The 19,429-nt window shown below is 48.4% G+C and overlaps 2 protein-coding genes across 4 annotated transcripts; both read right to left on the reverse strand.

The window, feature by feature from the left end:
* Positions 1–25: 25 nt before the first annotated feature.
* On the reverse strand, positions 26–4,599 carry TERF2 (telomeric repeat binding factor 2). Its single transcript, XM_083370488.1, has 10 exons — positions 4,270–4,599; positions 4,026–4,109; positions 3,320–3,450; positions 2,740–2,826; positions 2,384–2,530; positions 1,764–2,122; positions 1,163–1,537; positions 729–811; positions 479–525; positions 26–279 (listed from the first exon to the last, which is right to left on the reverse strand). The coding sequence occupies exons 1-10, from the start codon at positions 4,415–4,417 to the stop codon at positions 124–126; spliced, it is 1,617 nt and encodes a 538-aa protein (XP_083226614.1). The 5' UTR covers positions 4,418–4,599; the 3' UTR covers positions 26–123.
* A 791-nt stretch (positions 4,600–5,390) lies between these two features.
* On the reverse strand, positions 5,391–14,260 carry LOC310645071 (telomeric repeat-binding factor 2-like). Of its 3 annotated transcripts, none has more exons than XM_083370483.1 (10): positions 14,001–14,230; positions 13,747–13,830; positions 12,611–12,741; positions 11,071–11,157; positions 10,708–10,854; positions 9,932–10,290; positions 7,139–7,513; positions 6,705–6,787; positions 6,260–6,306; positions 5,391–5,667 (listed from the first exon to the last, which is right to left on the reverse strand). In XM_083370483.1, exons 1-10 carry the CDS (start codon positions 14,155–14,157, stop codon positions 5,512–5,514), a joined length of 1,626 nt encoding a protein of 541 aa, XP_083226609.1. In that variant the 5' UTR covers positions 14,158–14,230; the 3' UTR covers positions 5,391–5,511. The 3 variants fall into 3 exon arrangements, 2 of the variants coding, with proteins under 2 accessions (XP_083226609.1, XP_083226610.1); XR_014493410.1 differs by lacking the exon at positions 5,391–5,667 and adding an exon at positions 6,904–7,043 and having other exon boundaries at positions 14,001–14,260; XM_083370484.1 differs by lacking the exons at positions 5,391–5,667; positions 6,260–6,306 and having other exon boundaries at positions 6,711–7,043; positions 14,001–14,259.
* Between the last annotated feature and the right edge of the window lie 5,169 nt (positions 14,261–19,429).

The raw sequence follows: 19,429 nt of genomic DNA on the forward strand, positions 1-19,429 counted from the left end.
TAAAAGAAGCTTCCTGGACTGCAAATTATTCAATACAAACATTTTATTACCTATTTTACATAATATATTTAAGGCAGGGCGACACCTAACGTGATAACTTCAAGGCGCAATCTGTCCTCAAATTCAGTTTAATCCCCGTTTCTTCATTGTTCGCCAGCGGTCCTTGATCATTACAGACGTACGATCCTTAAAAGGATAAGTTTGAGAAATGGCTTTCCAGTTCCCCTCCCCAAACTTCTCCACACCTTCCTTGATCCATTCAGACTCTTCTAAAGACCACTACGAAAGGAACAATGCAAACCATCATGAATAAGCAGTGGCCACGGCAGAGCAGTTCCTGAGCAGCAATTTCCCACATTCCTGCCCTATCAGTGGCAATAATTATCTAGATAGTCTAAATTATTTTTAGAGAGAAGAAATAGGCAATGATCAATTTGTTCTGTTTCAGAGAGTCTCTGCCTGGGTTAGGTTACATTACCTTCTTCTTAGCCCCAGACGTGTTGGTGCCAACTGACCACTCTAATTCTGAAAGGAAAAAAGGAAAAGAAAGCCACTTGCAGATGTTGGCAGGCATAAATATGGCCTGGCATTTTTTCCTGCCATATGCAGCCAGAGTGATTCTACCTTCCAGGACACAACATTGCACCAGAAACGCAAGTGGAGAGGATAAACATTCCCTTCAGGCTTACTGGCAAAGTTTAGGGCAAATACATGAATAATGGACTCACGCTGGTCCATGAACATTTCGTCCTCATCGCTCCAAGATTCCTTGTCTTCCTGAAGAACGGAAAGAGCCGCTTGTTTGGCCCCCCTAAAGCAGAAAAGAAAGCCCAATTACAGGTGAGGCCCTCCTGGGCTCTGACAGCATCAGCCACGGTCAGCCACAGAGGCACACATTGACAAACATCCAGGGGACGTTGTTCTTACCCCAAATCACAATAGGAGTTCAAAAATGAGTTCCTTCAATCATCCTGATCCCCACCCAGAGGGGAATAGCCCTGCTGGGGCACAGCCCTTCCCCTTTAGGGAAGTGGCTATGGCCAAACCCTGCAAATGCCCGAGGAGATCTGCAAGAAGAAAGGGCACCCAGTGCAAATATTTCCAAGACTGCAGCACTGGCACCTCTCCTAACAGAGACCCAAAGGGAGCCCTCATCCCATACCTGGAACCTGGGGGTGGTGCACATGGGCGGCTATCTTTGCACTCTGATGACTGGACCTCTAGAGTCACAAGTGGCTTCAGAGCCAAATGCCTTTCAGGGGAATGCTTGAAATGCTTCTCTTTCATAATCTGTATGTTGCTTACAGAAGGCAGGGAACTGTTCTCCTCCAGACCAAGATCACACTGGACAGTGACATTATTTATCTTCTGGCGCTTAGCTCTGGGGGAGCCGGAAGGCGAGAGTGGCTTGGAATAAGTCCAGTCAGTCTTGTCCAGTTGCAAGAAGGCCTCCTCAGGGTCTGGGGCACCAGAAAGAATCTTGAAGGCTTCTCTCAGCACCGAAAACACGTAGAAAGCCGGCTTCAGGCTTGAGGCCCTACAAAACACAAGAACCCCAGATGAATATTCCGTGAGCTCTGCCAATTTCTATCCAGCTTAAGGGCAAGGAGGCCTCGCCACTGCTGTGCCTCCTTCACTAGGGGAAAATGTCCACTCATATTTATAGAGATCCCTGAACAAATAGGGTTGCTCTAAGATTCCTTTGCCCAATTTTCACAATCTGCAGCCTTTGTACATGGACTCTCACGCCAGAGAGGACTTACTGCGATGAGTTGTTAGAAGGCGCAGACACGGGGGCCGTGGCAGTGGGCTCTGCTGTCCCTGTCGCTCCATCCACCTGTGTGGGTGCTTTGGTGCGCTCACTGGCAGCCCCCGCACAACCCAAGACTTCACGTTCATACAGTGCTGGCAAAGATTTTGCTGCTGTTTCTCCGGTTCCTGCTCCAGATTCCGGCCTTCCTCCTGCCTCTGGGGCCTCGCTGAGTTTTCCTACTCTCTCTCCATTTGCTGTCCTCGAGGTCTCGGGAGCCTCTTGTGCAGCCCCTGACACAGCCATTCTCTCCCTGCTAGCTGCTGGGCTCTCCTTGGACTCCACGTGATCATCGCAATACTTTTTTGCCATCTTAAATAAAAAGCACGAGAGTCACCACAGGTGCAGACTCCAAACAGACTGTAGTTGCTTTTCCCACACAAAAGTATTACTGAGAAAAACTGAACTCCTGTGTTATGTTAATATCTTGCCACTGCTATAACTATACAATTATTACAGTTCCTAAGTTTCTATCCGAGGATCTATTTTTAATATTGTATTTGTAGCACTATGCGGCCATTGAAGTAATGATCAAAGCATTAAGGCGAAACGTGACCTCAAACCAACACTCACCACAAAGAGACATGGCTCAGAATCATCCAAGTAAGGTTCAAAGAAGAGAAGAATCCGCTGCTGGAAAGCTTTGTAGGAGAACTGACAGATGGCTGGATGAGAAGAGTTTTTCTCTTGGATGATGTGATGCAAAATAGCCTTAATTTGCTAGCCAAGGAAAAGCAGCAGAGATCCACATCTTTGAAGGGCCTAGAAGGGTGAGCTGACTGCCAATCCACAATGCTCTAAAATAGCCATAATTATCAGCCAAATGCCTGCTCTCTTCTCCCCCTTGAGAGAAGACAGGGATCCAAGAAAGCCACTGGCTTTGCGAGGGAAGGAAGGACACCTCACTGGGACGTATCCAAAGTGTTCACCTTGCTGCTTGGGTCCTGAGACAGGTACTTCTTTAAGATTTTGTTGGCATGTTCATATTCTTTGTTCTTAATACAGGTGATAACAGCCTGAAGCAAAAAAAATAAAAGTAAGAATGCAAGCATACCTTTTGCGGCTTTCTAAACAAAGTGTTTTCCGGATCTGTTTTACGTGCCCCCGCCCAGTTAAGCCCTTTCTCCAATTCTGAACTCAATGGACAGAAAGTGGAGACTGAGCCCACGGCAGCTCCCTTGCTTCCATTTTCGGAGTCTTGCTCAATATCCAAGGCCTGCTCCCTTGGTGGTTTCGCTAGTTGACTTTCATCATCAGAGAGTAGCCGGCCTTCCTATCCTTTTCTCAAAGTGACAAGAGTTTCGTAGCTATTAAATCTATACAAAGCATGTCAGGGATATTTGTAAATATAGTTAACAGTCAGTTTTGAACTGGAAAAAAGAGGAAGGGGAAAAGTTGGTTTTGTATTACTTCTAAAACAATTTCCCTGGTGTGGCCCCCCTTGTCCTGCTTAAAAAGAGTGACCATCATCCCCACTGAAATTATTGTTGACGAAACAGTCATCCTTACAGCCTCCTTTATTCTTCTCTTTAATTCCTCCATTGTTTCCATGTTGATGTGGCATTCCTCTCTGAGCTTCTCCAGAAGGGCAAGCACACTTTCAACAGGCGTGAGCCCAGTTTCTGAATCAATGGCCCAATCTAAAGTAAAAAAAGAGGCTTGTTACTTTTAAACGATAGCACACTCATACACTTGGAAAAATGGAATGTACATTTCAGAGGTACAGATGCTTCATTTTTAAGCAAAATCCTGTAATCCACAGAATAAGGGCAACACATCCACAAGGGCTTGTCCTCTTTACTACACTACTCTTCTGCTAAGCTACTATAACCTCTGTTCCTCCAGTACTACTTCTCTTTGTGAGTCCTATTTCTGGAGAACAGTAACAGTAAATTTTCCTTTGGCTGCTTCGGACTGTTTCCATTTCCCAAACAAACACGGGCGGCCTTCCCTCTCAGCCCCCTCCCGAATTCCGACCCTGCCCCAGCCAGCTGACCCTGCTCAGCTTGAGAGAGCCCCGGCGGAAGGAAACGGGCACCAGCCGCCCAGGTGACCGCCCTCCTGCAGGCAGCCCGTCCCTCAGAGACCCCGCATCCTGCGCTTTGGCCGTTAGACTGAGATCGGAGCGTGCAGAGCTCCTCGAAGCCAACCGTGCCTCCGCCGCAGGGCCCAGCCGGCCCCGGGAGCGAGCTAAGAGGGGCTGGGCCCCGCTCACCTTCCTCCAGTCTGGACAGGATCTGGATAATCCGCAGCTGGATCCGGATCGGCTCCTCCAGCGCCACCGGCCGCGCCAACACGGCTGGGGGAACAAGGCAGAGGCGGTCAAGCGGGGCCGGGCGGCTGCGAGCACGCACCCCCGGAGCCAGGTCGGATTTCGTCGCGGGAGCTCCGCGGCTCTCCTCGCGGCCGGCCCGCCCCCCGACGCCGGCCGCGACGGGCCTCCCGAGGCGACGGCGTACCGGTGAGGACATCGCGCAGCTGCCGAAAGCCCTGGCTGTTCCCGGCCCGGAAGGCCCGCAAGGCCTGGTGGGCGTAGAAGAGGACGGCCCAGCGGTTCACCGCCGACTCCAGCTCCATGCTCCGCGCCTGCTCGGCCGCCGCAGCCATTCCCGCCGACGTGACGTCACACGCGCGCCGGAAATTAGGCCTTTTTCCGCGCGCCTCCCGCCACCGGACCACATCTCCCAAGGGGCCGCGAGGCACCCTCTGGGACGCAGGCGCAGTGAGCGGCTGAGCAACCCCCAACGGCTCGGGGGTTCTGGCGACAGGCCTGCGCGGCCCCGCATTCAGTCTGCCAAGAAGCCGGATTCCGGCGGGGAGCCGGCTGGCTGTTCTCCTCCCTGCACGCAGGCTGGCGGGATTCCCTGCCGGTGCCCCTTCCGTAGCAGGGAAAGGAGCCGAGCCTCTTGGTTGTGACCAACTTCTGAGATTCGTGACCACCACTGGCTCGCCACCCTTGGGAGCAGCCTTGGTATATTTATTTTAAACCAGGCTAGACCGGCTGCATGTTCAGTAAAGAATTCAAATTACCCCAAAAGGCAGCTGTCTAGCTGTCACATGAACATAAACATAACCTGGTTATTCTGTCCCGGAGATGTTGGCAGGGGCAGAAGAACCAAAAGCAAAAGTGTTAAATGGTTGGCGGCTTTGGAAATTCCATTCAGCCCAGTGTTTCCTTGATCATGGGAGAAAGAAAACATGACTAAGTTTATGTTTGGATTAAACACAAGAGAATAAGCCCCTTTTCACTAGTGGAGGATACTCTGCCTGCAACCAGATAAAATCCACTCGGCAAGAGGGGGCTGCCCATGACGCTCCAGGCACTTCTCCCATCTGGGCCCTCGGGCACCTTGTGGGAGTGAAGAACATTAACCAGGGCTGAGTCTCTCGGACCACACAAACACCTTTTGCTGGAAAACCCCCGTTTTATGTGGCTGCCGTATTTCATAGATACTGGCATATTCTATATAATGTTTTGACTTTTATTATCTTGCTTTGATTATGTTGGCGTGCAGTTCTTTTTTGATGCTTAGTTTGCTGTTGACTGATGTCCTGATTGCTATAAAATATGCCCCTACTGTGAATTACTCAACACAAAGATTTTATTCTTTAATTTACATTACATATTTAAGGCAACAGCTAACTCAATATATTCAAGGCACGGCAACAGCTAACTCAAAACATATAAGGCAGAATCTGCCTTACATTAAATCAAGTCTTTTCATTGTTCTCCACCTGTCTTTGATCATCACTGGTGTGCGATCCTTAAAAGGATAATTTTTAGAAATGGCTTTCCAGTTCCCCTCCCCAAACTTCTCCACACCTTTCTTGATCCATGTAGTCTCTTCTGAAGACCACTGCAAAAGAAGCAATGGAAGCCTTCATGAATAAGCAAGAATGGAAAAACTCATTTGCAGGTTCTTTCTGCTAAAGAAAAATTAATGAAAATGTAGAAAATGGAGAAAAAAGTTCCCAGGCACTCTGTGTGCCCATAATATTTTTTAATTTTATATTGCCTAAAACAGGGGCCTTCAAACTTGGCCCTTTTATGACTTGTGGACTTCAAGTCCCAGAATTCCTCAGCCAGGCATGCTGGCTGAGGAATTCTGGGAGTTGAAGTCCACAAGTCATGAAAGGGCCATAGTTCCCCCATGCTGGCTGAGGAATTCTGGGAGTTAAAAGTCCACAAGTCATAAAAGGGCCAGGTTTAAAGGCCCCTGGCCTAAACCAAAACTAGTCTACACTGAGAAGATACAAACTTTGCTAACTCTGAGGGGAGCTGAAAAAGCTAGAAACAGCAGCAGCCATAGCAGAGCAGTCCCTGAGCAGCAATTTCCAACATTCCTGCCCTATCAGTGGCAATAATTACCCAGATTGTCTAATTATTTTTAGAGAAGAAATGGGCAATGATTAATTTAGAAAGTCTCTTCTTGGGTTAGGTTACATTACCTTTCTCCTAGCCCCAGAAGTGCTGGTGCCAACCGACCACTCTAATTCTGAAAAAAAGAAAACAAAATTAGCACCTGGAAGTCTGAAGAGGTTCACAGGCACAAATATTGCCTGGGGATTTTTTCTGCCATACACAGCCAGAGTGCTTCTGCCTTCTTGGGTCAGACATCAGGTGGTTTTTGCCAGGACAACTCTGCACCAGAAACGCAAGATAGGCAGGTGCAGCCTTCCTGGTGCAGAGGCTGCCCTCCCCTTTGAAGTGCCAGCTTGTGCCTCTCAAGGCTTCAGCTATCCCCACTTTGGCAACTCCTGTTCCTCCAAGCTCTCCCCAATCAGCAGAAGGCACGTGGCCAAGATGACCTTTTTGCTGGCTTAGAGGAAATCAGGCTGAGGCACCAAACATCAGACCCACAGGGCCCAGGTTTCTGCAGCAATCTCCACTCACGCTGGTCCATGAACATTTCGTCCTCATCGCTCCAAGATTCCTTGTCTTCCTGAAGAACGGAAAGAGCCGCTTGTTTGGCCCCCCTAAAGCAGAAAAGAAAGCCCAATTACAGGTGAGGCCCTCCTGGGCTCTGACAGCATCAGCCACGGTCAGCCACAGAGGCACACATTGACAAACATCCAGGGGACGTTGTTCTTACCCCAAATCACAATAGGAGTTCAAAAATGAGTTCCTTCAATCATCCTGATCCCCACCCAGAGGGGAATAGCCCTGCTGGGGCACAGCCCTTCCCCTTTAGGGAAGTGGCTATGGCCAAACCCTGCAAATGCCCGAGGAGATCTGCAAGAAGAAAGGGCACCCAGTGCAAATATTTCCAAGACTGCAGCACTGGCACCTCTCCTAACAGAGACCCAAAGGGAGCCCTCATCCCATACCTGGAACCTGGGGGTGGTGCACTTGGGCGGCTATCTTCGCACTCTGATGACTGGACCTCTAGAGTCACAAGTGGCTTCAGAGCCAAATGCCTTTCAGGGGAATGCTTGAAATGCTTCTCTTTCATAATCTGTATGTTGCTTACAGAAGGCAGGGAACTGTTCTCCTCCAGACCAAGATCACACTGGACAGTGACATTATTTATCTTCTGGCGCTTAGCTCTGGGGGAGCCGGAAGGCGAGAGTGGCTTGGAATAAGTCCAGTCAGTCTTGTCCAGTTGCAAGAAGGCCTCCTCAGGGTCTGGGGCACCAGAAAGAATCTTGAAGGCTTCTCTCAGCACCGAAAACACGTAGAAAGCCGGCTTCAGGCTTGAGGCCCTACAAAACACAAGAACCCCAGACGAATATTCCGTGAGCTCTGCCAATTTCTATCCAGCTCAAGGGCAAGGAGGCCTCGCCACTGCTGTGCCTCCTTCACCAGGTGAAAATTAAAATGCCCAGTTGGTTTCGGCCGCCTGGGAGGTAACGGGGCTGGCTCCAGGCAGTTATCAACGCTTCTTTGATGGAAGGTGTCTTCCTCTCCGCCTTAAAAGAGGCAGTGATGAGGCCCCTCAAGAAGCCTGCTCTGGACCTGGCCTACCGTCCTGTCTCCAACCTTCACTTTGTAGCGAAGGTTGTCAAGTGTGGTGGTGCGTCAGCTCCCACAATTCCTGGATGAAGCGGACTATCTGTAACCATACCAGTCCGGTTTCAGACCCGGCTACAGCACGGAAACGGCAATGGTTGCACTGGTGGATGATCTCTGGTGGGCCCGGGACAGGGGCTGTTCCTCTGTCCTGGTCCTACTTGACCTCTCAGCGGCTTTTGATACCATCAACCATGGTATCCTGCTGCGACGGCTTGAGGGGTTGGGAGTGGGAGGCACTGTTTTACGGTGGTTCTCCTCCTACCTCTCGGCAGGGGGACAGAGATCTACCCCGAGCCCCTCACTTGTGGGGTGCCTCAGGAGTCGGTTCTCTCCCCCCTCCTGTTTAACATCTATATGAAGCCGCTGGGTGAGATCATCCGTGGCTTTGGGGTGAGGTATCACCAATATGCAGATGATACCCAGTTGTTTATCTCCACCCCGAGCCAACCGTGATGCCCTTGACGTGATGTCCCGGTGCCTGGAGGCGGTGCGGGTCTGGATGGGAAAGAACAGGCTCAGGCTGAACCCCTCCAAGACCGAATGGCTGTGGATGTGAATGTCCAAGTTCCATCTCTTTTGATGGGGGGGAGGTATTGCCCCCCTCAGAAAGGGCTCGCAACTTGGGTGTCCTCCTGGTTTCATGGCTTAATTTGGAAGATCATCTAACGGCCGTGACCAGGGGGGCCTTCGCACAGGTTCGCCTAGTGCGCCAGTTGCACCCCTTTTTGGACTGAGATGCCCTATGCAGTTACCCACACCCTCATCACTTCTCACCTGGATTACTGCAATGCTCTTTACATGGGGCTGCCCTTGAAGAGCACCCGGAGGCTTCAACTGGTGCAAAATGCGGCCGCGCAGGTGCTTATGGGAGTATCTCGGTACTCTCATGTCACACCACTCCTGCGTGAGCTGCATTGGCTTCCGGTTACCCTCCGAGTGCGATTCAAGGTGCTGGTTATAACCTTTAAAGCCCTACATGGCTTAGGCCCGGGGTACTTGCAAGACCACCTGCTGTCATTGCCAACCTCCCATCGTCTGGTTCGTTCCCACAGTCAGCCTCCTCAGGGTGCCATTGGCCAGACAATGCCGGCTGGCAACCCCCAGGGGGGGAGCCTTCTCTGTGGGCACGCCGACCCTCTGGAATGAACTACCCCCGGAGCTGCGGACGGCCCCCGACCTTCGGTCCTTCCGCCGTGACCTGAAGTCCTGGTTGTTCCAACAAGCGGGCCTGGACTGACTACAGTTTTTAATTAGGCTTTTTACTGGGTTAAATTGTCTTGTATTTATTGCATCTATTGTTTAATTCTTTTTTAAAAAAATTACTTTATGTTTTTTAATTTTTATGGTTGTGAGCTGCCCTGATTCCTCAGGGAGAAGGGCGGCATATAAATTTAATCAAATCAAATCAAATCAAATCAAAATCAAAATCAAACAGAGCAAAGACAAAGATCCAATCAAGGAAACGTCTCCTTGTGGAGTCATAGGATCCTCTTTGGGAAAAGATGCTTATCAGCCAGAGTAACACCCCAAGTGCCATTTCATGCACCCTGGAACACCTACCAGCCAGCAGATGATTGCATCACAGTGACCCAAAGCAGATGTAGTAACCACAATCACATTCATCCCCCTCCCTTGCATCTCCTGGCACGTTGCACTGCTAACCCTTCCAACTCAACCCCAAATGAGAGCCCCAAAACATAGGCAGGGAAGAGGCTAAAAGAAAAAAGGTAAAGGAATCTCTGTGGATTTTACTCTGCTGGTCATTGCCAACAATAGGGCAGGGCAGAGACTGAGGAAAGCCAAATGCAGTTTGGCAGTGTTCATTTAGATCCTGCTATTAAGGAAACGGCCTTACATAGCACGCAACTCTCTCCTCTCTGTTACAAAAGACAAGGCTCAGCTGTTCCAATTGTAAAGATTTGATGGACTGCTTTAAAGTTACTTTGAATATGGTTTATGTCATCCCCCAAATTAAGACACCACCCCAATTTAAATGTCCACTCATATTTATAGAGATCCCTGAACAAATAGCGTTGCTCTAACATTCCTCTGCCCAATTTTCGCAATCTGCAGCCTTTGTACATGGACTCTCACGCCAGAGGACTTACTGCGATGTGTCGTTAGGAGGCGCAGACACGGGGGCCGTGGCAGTGGGCTCTGCTTTCCCTGTTGCTCCATCCACCTGTGTGGGTGCTTTGGTGGGCTCACTGGCAGCCCCCGCACAACCCAAGACTTCACGTTCATCCAGTGCTGGCAAAGATTTTGCTGCTGTTTCTCCGGTTCCTGCTCCAGATTCCGGCCTTCCTCCTGCCTCTGGGGCCTCGCTGAGTTTTCCTACTCTCTCTCCATTTGCTGTCCTCGAGGTCTCGGGAGCCTCTTGTGCAGCCCCTGACACAGCCATTCTCTCCCTGCTAGCTGCTGGGCTCTCCTTGGACTCCACGTGATCATCGCAATACTTTTTTGCCATCTTAAATAAAAAGCACGAGTCACCACAGGTGCAGAATCCAGACAGACTATAGTTGCTTTTCCCACACAAAACTATTACTGAGAAAAACTGAACTCCTGTGTTATGTTAATATCTTGCCACTGCTATAACTATACAATTATTACAGTTCCTAAGTTTCTATTCCGAGGATTGATTTCTAGTACTGTATTTGTAGCACTGTTTTCTTATTGTAACTATTTCTTTGCTCTTTAAATCTTTCCTTTTACCTGGAGACTTTACCTCCTTAGCTGAATCTATTTACATGTATGCTTTTGTGTTAAGCATTAGATGCTAGACATGTATCTATGATCACATTAGTTAGACTGAACAGCTGCTGTGGCCATTGAATAGTCAAATGAAACTCATTAAGGCTGGACTGGCCTCAAAACCAACACTCACCACTAAGAGAAATGGCTCAGAATCATCCAAGTAAGATTGGAAGAAGAGAAAAATCCGTTGCTGGAAAACTTTGTAGGTCAAATCACAGATGGCTGGATGAGAACAGTTTTTCTTTTGGATGATGTGATGCAAAATTGCATTCATTTGCTAGGCCAAGAAAAGAAGCAGAAATCAGCATCTTTGCAAGGACCTAGAAGGGGGAGCTGACATGCAGTCTGCAATGCTCAGAAACAGCCAGAGACACAAATGGCAGTCAAATGCCTGCTCTCTTCTCCCCCTTGAGAGAACACAGAGATCCAAGAAAGCCACTGGCTTTGCGAGGGAAGGAAGGACACCTCACTGGGACGTATCCAAAGTGTTCACCTTGCTGCTTGGGTCCAGAGACAGGTACTTCTTTAAGATTTTGTTGGCATGTTCATATTCTTTGTTCTTAATACAGGTGATAACAGCCTGAAGCAAAAAAATAAAAGTAAGAATGCAAGCATACCTTTTGCGGCTTTCTAAACAAAGTGTTTTCCGGATCTGTTTTACGTGGCCCCCCAGTTAAGCCCTTTCTCCAATTCTGAACTCAATGGACAGAAAGTGGAGACTGAGCCCACGGCAGCTCCCTTGCTTCCATTTTTGGAGTCTTGCTCAATATCCAAGGCCTGCTTTCTTGGTGGTTTTTGCTAAATAACAACAACAACATAAAATGACGATGATGATGATGTCTTAGAGATCTTCCAGTCCAACCCCCTGCTTAGGTAGTAAAATAAAACCTAGATCATTTCAGAGAAATGGTTGTTAAGAAACAATGCTCTAATTTAATTCATTGCACATTCATTCAAATGTCAGCCTTATTTTTTGGAATGGCCTTTTCTGTCAATCAGATTTAAAGCTGCAATGTATACTTGCTAGATCTCACTGGAATATGTAAGTAAGCTTTAGTCTACAAGTAACATGCGCAGTTATTACCCTATGGCTGTTTTCATAAATGTGTTAAGTCATGCTTTACTGAATTAAATTTGTTGGCTAGACTTGTCCTACAGAGGATTTCATACCTCACCAAATGTGCAATAAAGAGTCTTAAAATAACCACATTTTTGCCTGGTGCAGTATAAGAATCTAAAGTTGCATTAATGCTGGCTCGTGATCATAAGAAAAGGTAACTTTGTTTTGATGCTACCTCTTTTCCTGGGCACTGAGACCCCCCTGAAAAATACCTTTAGGAATGATATCTAAGGGCAACAAGATGCTTCAGAGCACTTTCCTTGGACTGAGTGGGTAAGCTTGGCAAGAGGCATCTTCTTTAAGGAGATGCTAACAATGCAGAGGACATGCCCTATCTGCTCCAAAATCCTTTTTCAGCTTTCTGATGTACAACAATGCAAACAATTCTGAAAACAGACACTGGGAGATGTCCAGTGGGAGATGGTTGGGAGTTAAAGTTCCCCGGGGGGGTGTTATTCATTCAGAGAACATCAATAAATAATTGTGGCTTAACACAGACCATAAGCAAGATCATAATGTTAAAGCAAGGTTTTTCATGAAACTGAGGAAAAGGTACCAAAAATTAAATTCAAGAGGTTGGATGGTAGAACACTTTTTGGCTTCAGATCTGGAGGACTGTATAATCCTTTCACAAGAGCCATGTGGTATGAGAGCATCTACTGACTGCAGAAGGTTGGGGATTTCTGGCCTGGCATGTTTGCAGAACCAGCATCAATGGATTGGCAAGCTATGAGGGGTCCTTGGTGCTCTCTGAGCCTGGCTGCCTTCCTGCAGCATCAATACCTAGTTTAAGTAATGAAATATCTGCAAGAAAACAACCAGGTTCAGAGAGCACCAAGGACCCCTCATTTAATAATTATTATTATTATGACTAATTATTCATCTCAACAGGAGATGAAACAGTCATCCTTACAGCCTCCTTTATTCTTCTCTTTAATTCCTCCATTGTTTCCATGTTGATGTGACATTCCTCTCTGAGCTTCTCCAGAAGGGCAAGCACATTTTCAAGAGGCGCAACTTCAGCTGCTGAATCAATGGGCCAATCTAAAGTAAAAAAAAGATTGTTGTTTTTTAAACTATGGTATCTCAGTGCGGATACATATACCCACCCATACACTTGGATAAATGGAATGTACATTTTAGAAGTACAGATGCGTTCTTCAATTACTTTATGAGTAATGGTAGAATAACCCAATTAAGCAATACAGCATATAATTCTGCAACTGACAGGGATCTCTGAACCCACCACAATCACTCTACTGCTCAACACAAAAATTTATGAAAAGTGGCTGTTCAATTCTCATCTGAGCTTGGCCTGCATACACTCACTACCTCCCTCAAACACTGGTTCTAATTTTAAGCTATTCTTATTGTTACAGAGACTTTGTTGAAAATGTTTATGTAGCTGCCCACCTTATAACAAACTCAGGGCAGCTCCAATCAAAAATTGAATCATCAAAACCATACTTTCCTCTGCCCTCTGCACCCATCAGCCCCTTTGCCTACTCTCCTCCTCCCATACAGCAAAGGAATCCATAACCTCCACCTGCAGACAAATTAGGAGTAGGGAGTCATCAATCTGCTTTAGATGTGTTTCTGGCAAGCAGTCAGCACCCCTGCACGGTCAGATTTTCCTTGCCCCTCATGAAAAGCAACTCCCCCGACTCCTTGCAGCAGACATTTCATTCCCAATCTAGGTAACATCATCAGGGCTATCAGCACCTGAAAGAAAGCCAAGCTCAAAGAGCACTAAGGGCCCCTTATTTCTATCCTGATCTACACACATTTTCCTTTATCAGAGAGGTTTTTCCTAACATTAGGCTGAAATCAGTTTTTCTGCCCGCTTAATAAAATTATTTCATGTCTTGGATTCTAGATCTTTGCTTTCCCTTCTCCTCATCCCTTGGACAACACACTTCCAGATTTTTCAGACTCTCTGCATAAGTTTCTAGTCCCCTGCTCCGATCCCATTTTAAACGCTAACCGCGCCTTCGCCGCAAGGCCCAGCCGGCCCCGGGAGCGAGCTAAGAGGGGCTGGGCCCCGCTCACCTTCCTCCAGTCTGGACAGGATCTGGATAATCCGCAGCTGGATCCGGATCGGCTCCTCCAGCGCCACCGGCCGCGCCAACACGGCTGGGGGAACAAGGCAGAGGCGGTCAAGCGGGGCCGGGCGGCTGCGAGCACGCACCCCCGGAGCCAGGTCGGATTTCGTCGCGGGAGCTCCGCGGCTCTCCTCGCGGCCGGCCCGCCCCCCGACGCCCCCCGCTGCCGGCCGCGACGGGCCTCCCGAGGCGACGGCGTACCGGTGAGGACATCGCGCAGCTGCCGAAAGCCCTGGCTGTTCCCGGCCCGGAAGGCCCGCAAGGCCTGGTGGGCGTAGAAGAGGACGGCCCAGCGGTTCACCGCCGACTCCAGCTCCATGCTCCGCGCCTCCGCCGCCTGCTCGGCCGCCGCAGCCATTCCCGCCGACGTGACGTCACACGCGCGCCGGAAATTAGGCCTTTTTCCGCGCGCCTCCCGCCACCGGACCACATCTCCCAAGGGGCCGCGAGGCACCCTCTGGGACGCAGGCGCAGTGAGCGGCTAAGCACCCCCCCCCCAGGCGCCTGGGCAGCCGGGATGCTGGGGCGGCGGCTTCCCTTGAACGCCCAGGAGGAGCAGCCCGGCCTTTCACGCCAGACAGGCTGCATTCTCCAGTTGCCGGCAGGCAGCCTTGGCGGGGCACAGCGCCCGGTCCCTCTCTGGGCTTGGCAATAGGCGGTGGCAGGCGTTGGTTTCCCTGTGCGCCCCGCCAGGAGCAGAATTCTGGCCCTTCTGGCTGCACAGAGGGGGGCGGGGCGGTGCAGAGGGTCCGACAGCCTGGCGAGATTCCTCACTGCCCCCTCCATAGCTGGGAAAGCAGGCGGTTCTCACGTTTGTGACCAACATGGTTGACCACAAGGGATGCTATGCCGGGGACCTTTTTAGCCCCATGTCCAAAGGTAGCAGTGCCCCTGCCACGGCTGCCATTTGGCATTTATATCTTCCTCTGTAACACATTTGGTAGCAGAATATGCCCAGGGAAAGAGCGTAGGATGCCCAGCTCAAGGGGCAAGGCTTTGGGACTCCCTGGGAGAGGAAGCAATCCTCTGAAATCAGATGTGCCACAGGAATCATCCCGTGGCCTCGGGGTGCAGGCAAGCGGGTTGAGATGAATTGGTTGTGCTGTGTTCTAAAAAGAGAGACCTCCCAAAGTGAAGGCCTCAGGTTTCCTTGGGTCAACCTCTGGAGAGCCAGATGGCCTCTGTGGTCTGCAGCTCATTTGCGGCCCTCATCACAGAACTGCCTGCAGCAGGGACCCCTCCTTCCTGGGCTGTACGGTGGAGGTGGGGGGAGAGGCTTTCACGCAGTAGAAACAGATTCCTCTGAAGGAGGACAGAAAGCCCTGGTTTTTGTTCTCTGTACTGGACAGAGGTAACTGCAGTTACCATGCCCGACATAGCTACAACTTTGGCCACAGCACAGGGAACTTTTGTGGTGCACTAATAAAAGCATTTTCTGTTCTTCCTGCAAGATCTGCCTACATACAGCCATTGGGGAAACATCTCTTCAGAGTAAGAGACTCCATGTTCCCCTTCCCCTGAGGGGATGTTCTGCAGTTGGAGCACAAGTCATATCCGTGTCATAAAACTGGTTTCGCAAACCTGTTCCTGTGCCCAAGGTGAACCAGTTGTGTTTGTGAGGGATTTCACCATTTTAAAATGGAAACAATACTGCCAATACTTTTTCAATTACCTTTAACGCTAAATCATGGAGGGGGAAGCTAATTGATGCCTCTGATGTTTCCCCTTTGGCAGCAGATTCTTTTTGCAGATAAGACTGCACAGATGAAGGCAGTTTTCTTTAATATACAGTCTTAGGGATATTTATGGTATCAGGGTGTGGGGATAACTACTTTAAGCAAGTAAAATGACACATATAACAACACACCCTTCCCCCAGAAAGCTTGTCCATCTTATTCTGATCTGTATACCATATATGGCCTTTCTCTTTAAATCACACAAGACTTTTAGACTTCAAGACCAGGTTCAATCTGCTTGTCTTCCTCTCCCTCCTTCCCGTTCTCTGGAAATGCTTCTCTCAGTGGCCAAAGGCTAAGAGGGGCAGGATGATCCCATCCGAATTCAGCATTCCACTTGGGTCCTGCTTCCCGATTCACCCTCTCCTCCCTGGCTACATACTCTGCTGCTATCCCAGCCTGTCCTTGCCAACACTGGCGGGACTGACTTCAGGCCTAGGTCCCTGTCGACCTCTGGATCCTCCGTGGGATGCTGGTCTCGTTTATCCTGCATGGATCTGGTGAGAGGCTGAATGCTCAGTGTAGGATAAGCTTAGTTTCCCCCGTCTTCTTCTCTACTTCAGGCTGGCTACAGCAAAATTTCAGAAGGATCTCCAAGGACTTCAAATTGCCTTCCTACCTCTCATGCTAGGCATTCTTCCCTCTTGTTAGCTCTTCTTTGTAGACCAGGTGAAGAAGCAGATATGCTGGGGATTCTCCATAGAATAATACAGTCCAATAATTAGTAGATAATTGAAAATCACATTTTTAAACTATTAAAACTTCAAGATATTAAACTGAAGCAGGACAATTATGGGGCAAGCCCCTATCAGATATCTGTTCCTCCATTGTTTACACTTTCAGCAGAACCAACTTAGTGCTGGGCAGGGTCTTTGATTCTCTTTCTGCACGAACCCCCTCCCACCACTTGCACCACCTTTGTACCCAGCAGCTATTCAAGGAAAGGGAGTTAAATCCTTCAATGTCTCCAGGGCATTACAGAAACTCCCTCCTCAGTCACTCACTGCAGGAGGGGGAGGAAATGCCAGGAAGCCTTTCGGAGAGCAAGTGGAAAATTAAGGGAAAGTGAGCAAAGGCACTTTCATGCCATTTAGGAAAAAGAATAGCATTTAAAAAGAGGAAGTTGGTTTTTCACCTTTCACCCTACAAGTACCAGATGCTGAGTTTACACTGTGGGGATTATCACAGGCAGCTCAACTTTGGTCCTAAGTTAATACTTCCACTAAATATATGTAGCTTATGAATAATTTTTAACTGGATGATAAATTGTTTATGACAGTTTTAACAGAGAACAATGCATTTTAAAGGGCACAAAGTAGAAAAGATGCTGCATGATTTTATGATCACAATGACAAATTTAAGTATTTCCCTTATGTTTGAGAAAAATGTTCTTCTCCATGTTACAATACGAAGACTGCCATTGATGCAGCCTCCCTTCCTATTTCCCTCCTTCCTCTAGATCTGAGTTGCCATTCATACCTCCCTCAGAGGAGATGAGGGATACATCACGTCAAAAGGTAAATGAAAATAATACATGTATGTTAAAGTATCCAGAGGGTTCTTATTAAAGTTCTATCCATCCTACCAGAGTAGGGACAACTGTGAGATGACTGCTTGTCTCCTGCCGAGTGTGCTGTCCAGAGGAAGCTAACTGGAAGCTCAGCAATACCAAGATCTTGGTGTACATGACTGAGCCCTTCAGAAGTGGATTGTTCTCAGGACTCAACAGCTCAAGGTGTTCTGACCCCACCAGGGAGCACTGGCTCCAAGTTCTCGCTCTGTTTTTGTGTGTGTGAATGAATGTTAAGAGAGAAAGATTAAATATGTGTGTGAAGACATACAGATAAATAGACAAATAGTGGAATTGTCTAAACCTGCTTCCCAACCTCGTTTTCCTGTTGGTCCTGGGCAAGCAATGCCTGAAGAACATGGCTTGTTCTCCAAGAAACAAAGGCCCGTGTCCATTCTGTTCATCAGCCTCCAAGGATCTCTTGGCATGCCTTAAAAGAGAAGAGGTGGGGAGTCACCAGGCTGACGTTTCCTCATCCACAGTCCCCCATGGTGTCATTAGTGGGAATGTCTCTGCTTTCTGTGTGCCAAAAACAACAAGGGCCAGGAAGAAGCAAATTATGCTTCTTGTTTGGCTTTTTGTCTTGACTGCCTGATTTATGAGCCTCACTGCAGTGATTAGAGATGAAAGAAAACATTCCAGGAGAAAGATCTGCACATTACAGCAGTCTCCTGTGCCTGGCCTTTTGCAAATGTTACTGTAAAAGTGAGAGGGAAGCCACACACACACACACACACACACACAAAGCCAGGAAAATTACAAGCACCCCCTCGCCCCCAGCCAATGCAGATATGCCACAGCCAGGCCTTGTCTGGGCACTAACTTGGCTGGAGCTGGGGCACGAGAGCCAAAGGCAGCACTGCAGCCAGCTCAAGGAGCAAGCAGCATGTCTCCAGGCATTGCAGTAACAGCAAATGACACAATATACTTGCCAGAGGAGCCCTACAGCATTAGGGTAACCTGTGAGCCTTAGCCATGCTTTTCATGCTCCTTCCTGTTATGAGCCACGGTTCTTGGTGACTACATGCTCTGGTCCATGCAGTTTTCTGGATAACATTTTGGGAAGGGGGCTGCCAGTACTCTTTTTCAGAATGATTTCTAATTCGAGAGACTAGGCTGAAAAGAGAGGGGTCAGATCGGTCCCTAAGGGAGGACTAGAATCGAGGTCTGGCTGTGCTTAGTCCAGCACCTTTGACCACAACACTGAATACTGACTGGTTCTTACTGTGCTTACTTTCCAGTAAACCTCACCACAGATGAAGGTGTTAATTATTTTGGCCAGATATCACCAGCCACAGTTCTTTGCTATAAGGTCATAATTGGACTTAGTAGCTGAAATGCAATGGCAGATGATAGTTCATTATCACACTGAGGGTGTTGGTAAAACCTGTAGTGTAGGAAAAAGACCCCCTGGCCACCCTTTTTTGCACCCTTGCTCTAAGAGATCCTCTTCTGAAATGCTGCTATGGAGTCCAGAAACCACTGCAGATGTCATGGAGGGAGTGTAAGTGGGGATCAAAGCTCCTGTATTCACACTCAACTGAAATACATATCCGAAGGGTTTATGCATTGAACCATTGAATGAAGGACACATAGACACTTGTAAAGCAAATCTGTCTGAAAGTCAGAAGGGGATTCTTCCAAATTCCATCCATGTATAATGAGCTTTCCAGAAGCTCAAGGTAACGCTTGTGTCACCTTTCAACAAACGAAGGGAGTGACCAATTTACCCTACCTACATTTTTTGTTTTTATTACCTCAGATAAGATGGAGCCACCACGCAGATAGGTCTGCATTGTGATTGTGTATCTCAGGCCTATCGTTATCTCCACCCCATTCCAACTCTCTGTAACTTCATGGTAAATAAATGAAGAAGCTGCTGGGCTAGCCTCCAGCTCATGTGGCCAAACTTGCTCGACTGGAAAACAAAGAGAAGTGCACATTTCCTGTGAAAATGACGGCTTTCCACACAGGCTGTCCCCCACCCGAAAATATTTCCCGTGACTGACAAAACAAAGAACAGGAAGGCAAGACTGTCCCTGGGGAATAATCAGATCATATTTTACAGTTGAATATATTGCATGGTTCATATACTTTTCATATATGAGCCTGCTGGGCCTGCTTTCTTTTCTACCCATCGTGCTCAACAAAGAGCAGCCACGTGCAGAACGTTGAGATCCAGGCTTTTAGATCATCGGTACATTTTCAGAAATAAGGATCATTTGGCAGGCTAATTCATATTCCCTGCTGCCCAATGTAATTTAGATATTTATTAATTTACATAGCTCCCCAATCTCACTGGAGGCAACCCTGGGCAGCGGCTC

The sequence above is a fragment of the Vipera ursinii genome (assembly GCF_947247035.1).
Source record: "Vipera ursinii genome assembly, chromosome: 10".
Classification (NCBI taxonomy): Eukaryota; Metazoa; Chordata; class Lepidosauria; order Squamata; family Viperidae; genus Vipera; species Vipera ursinii.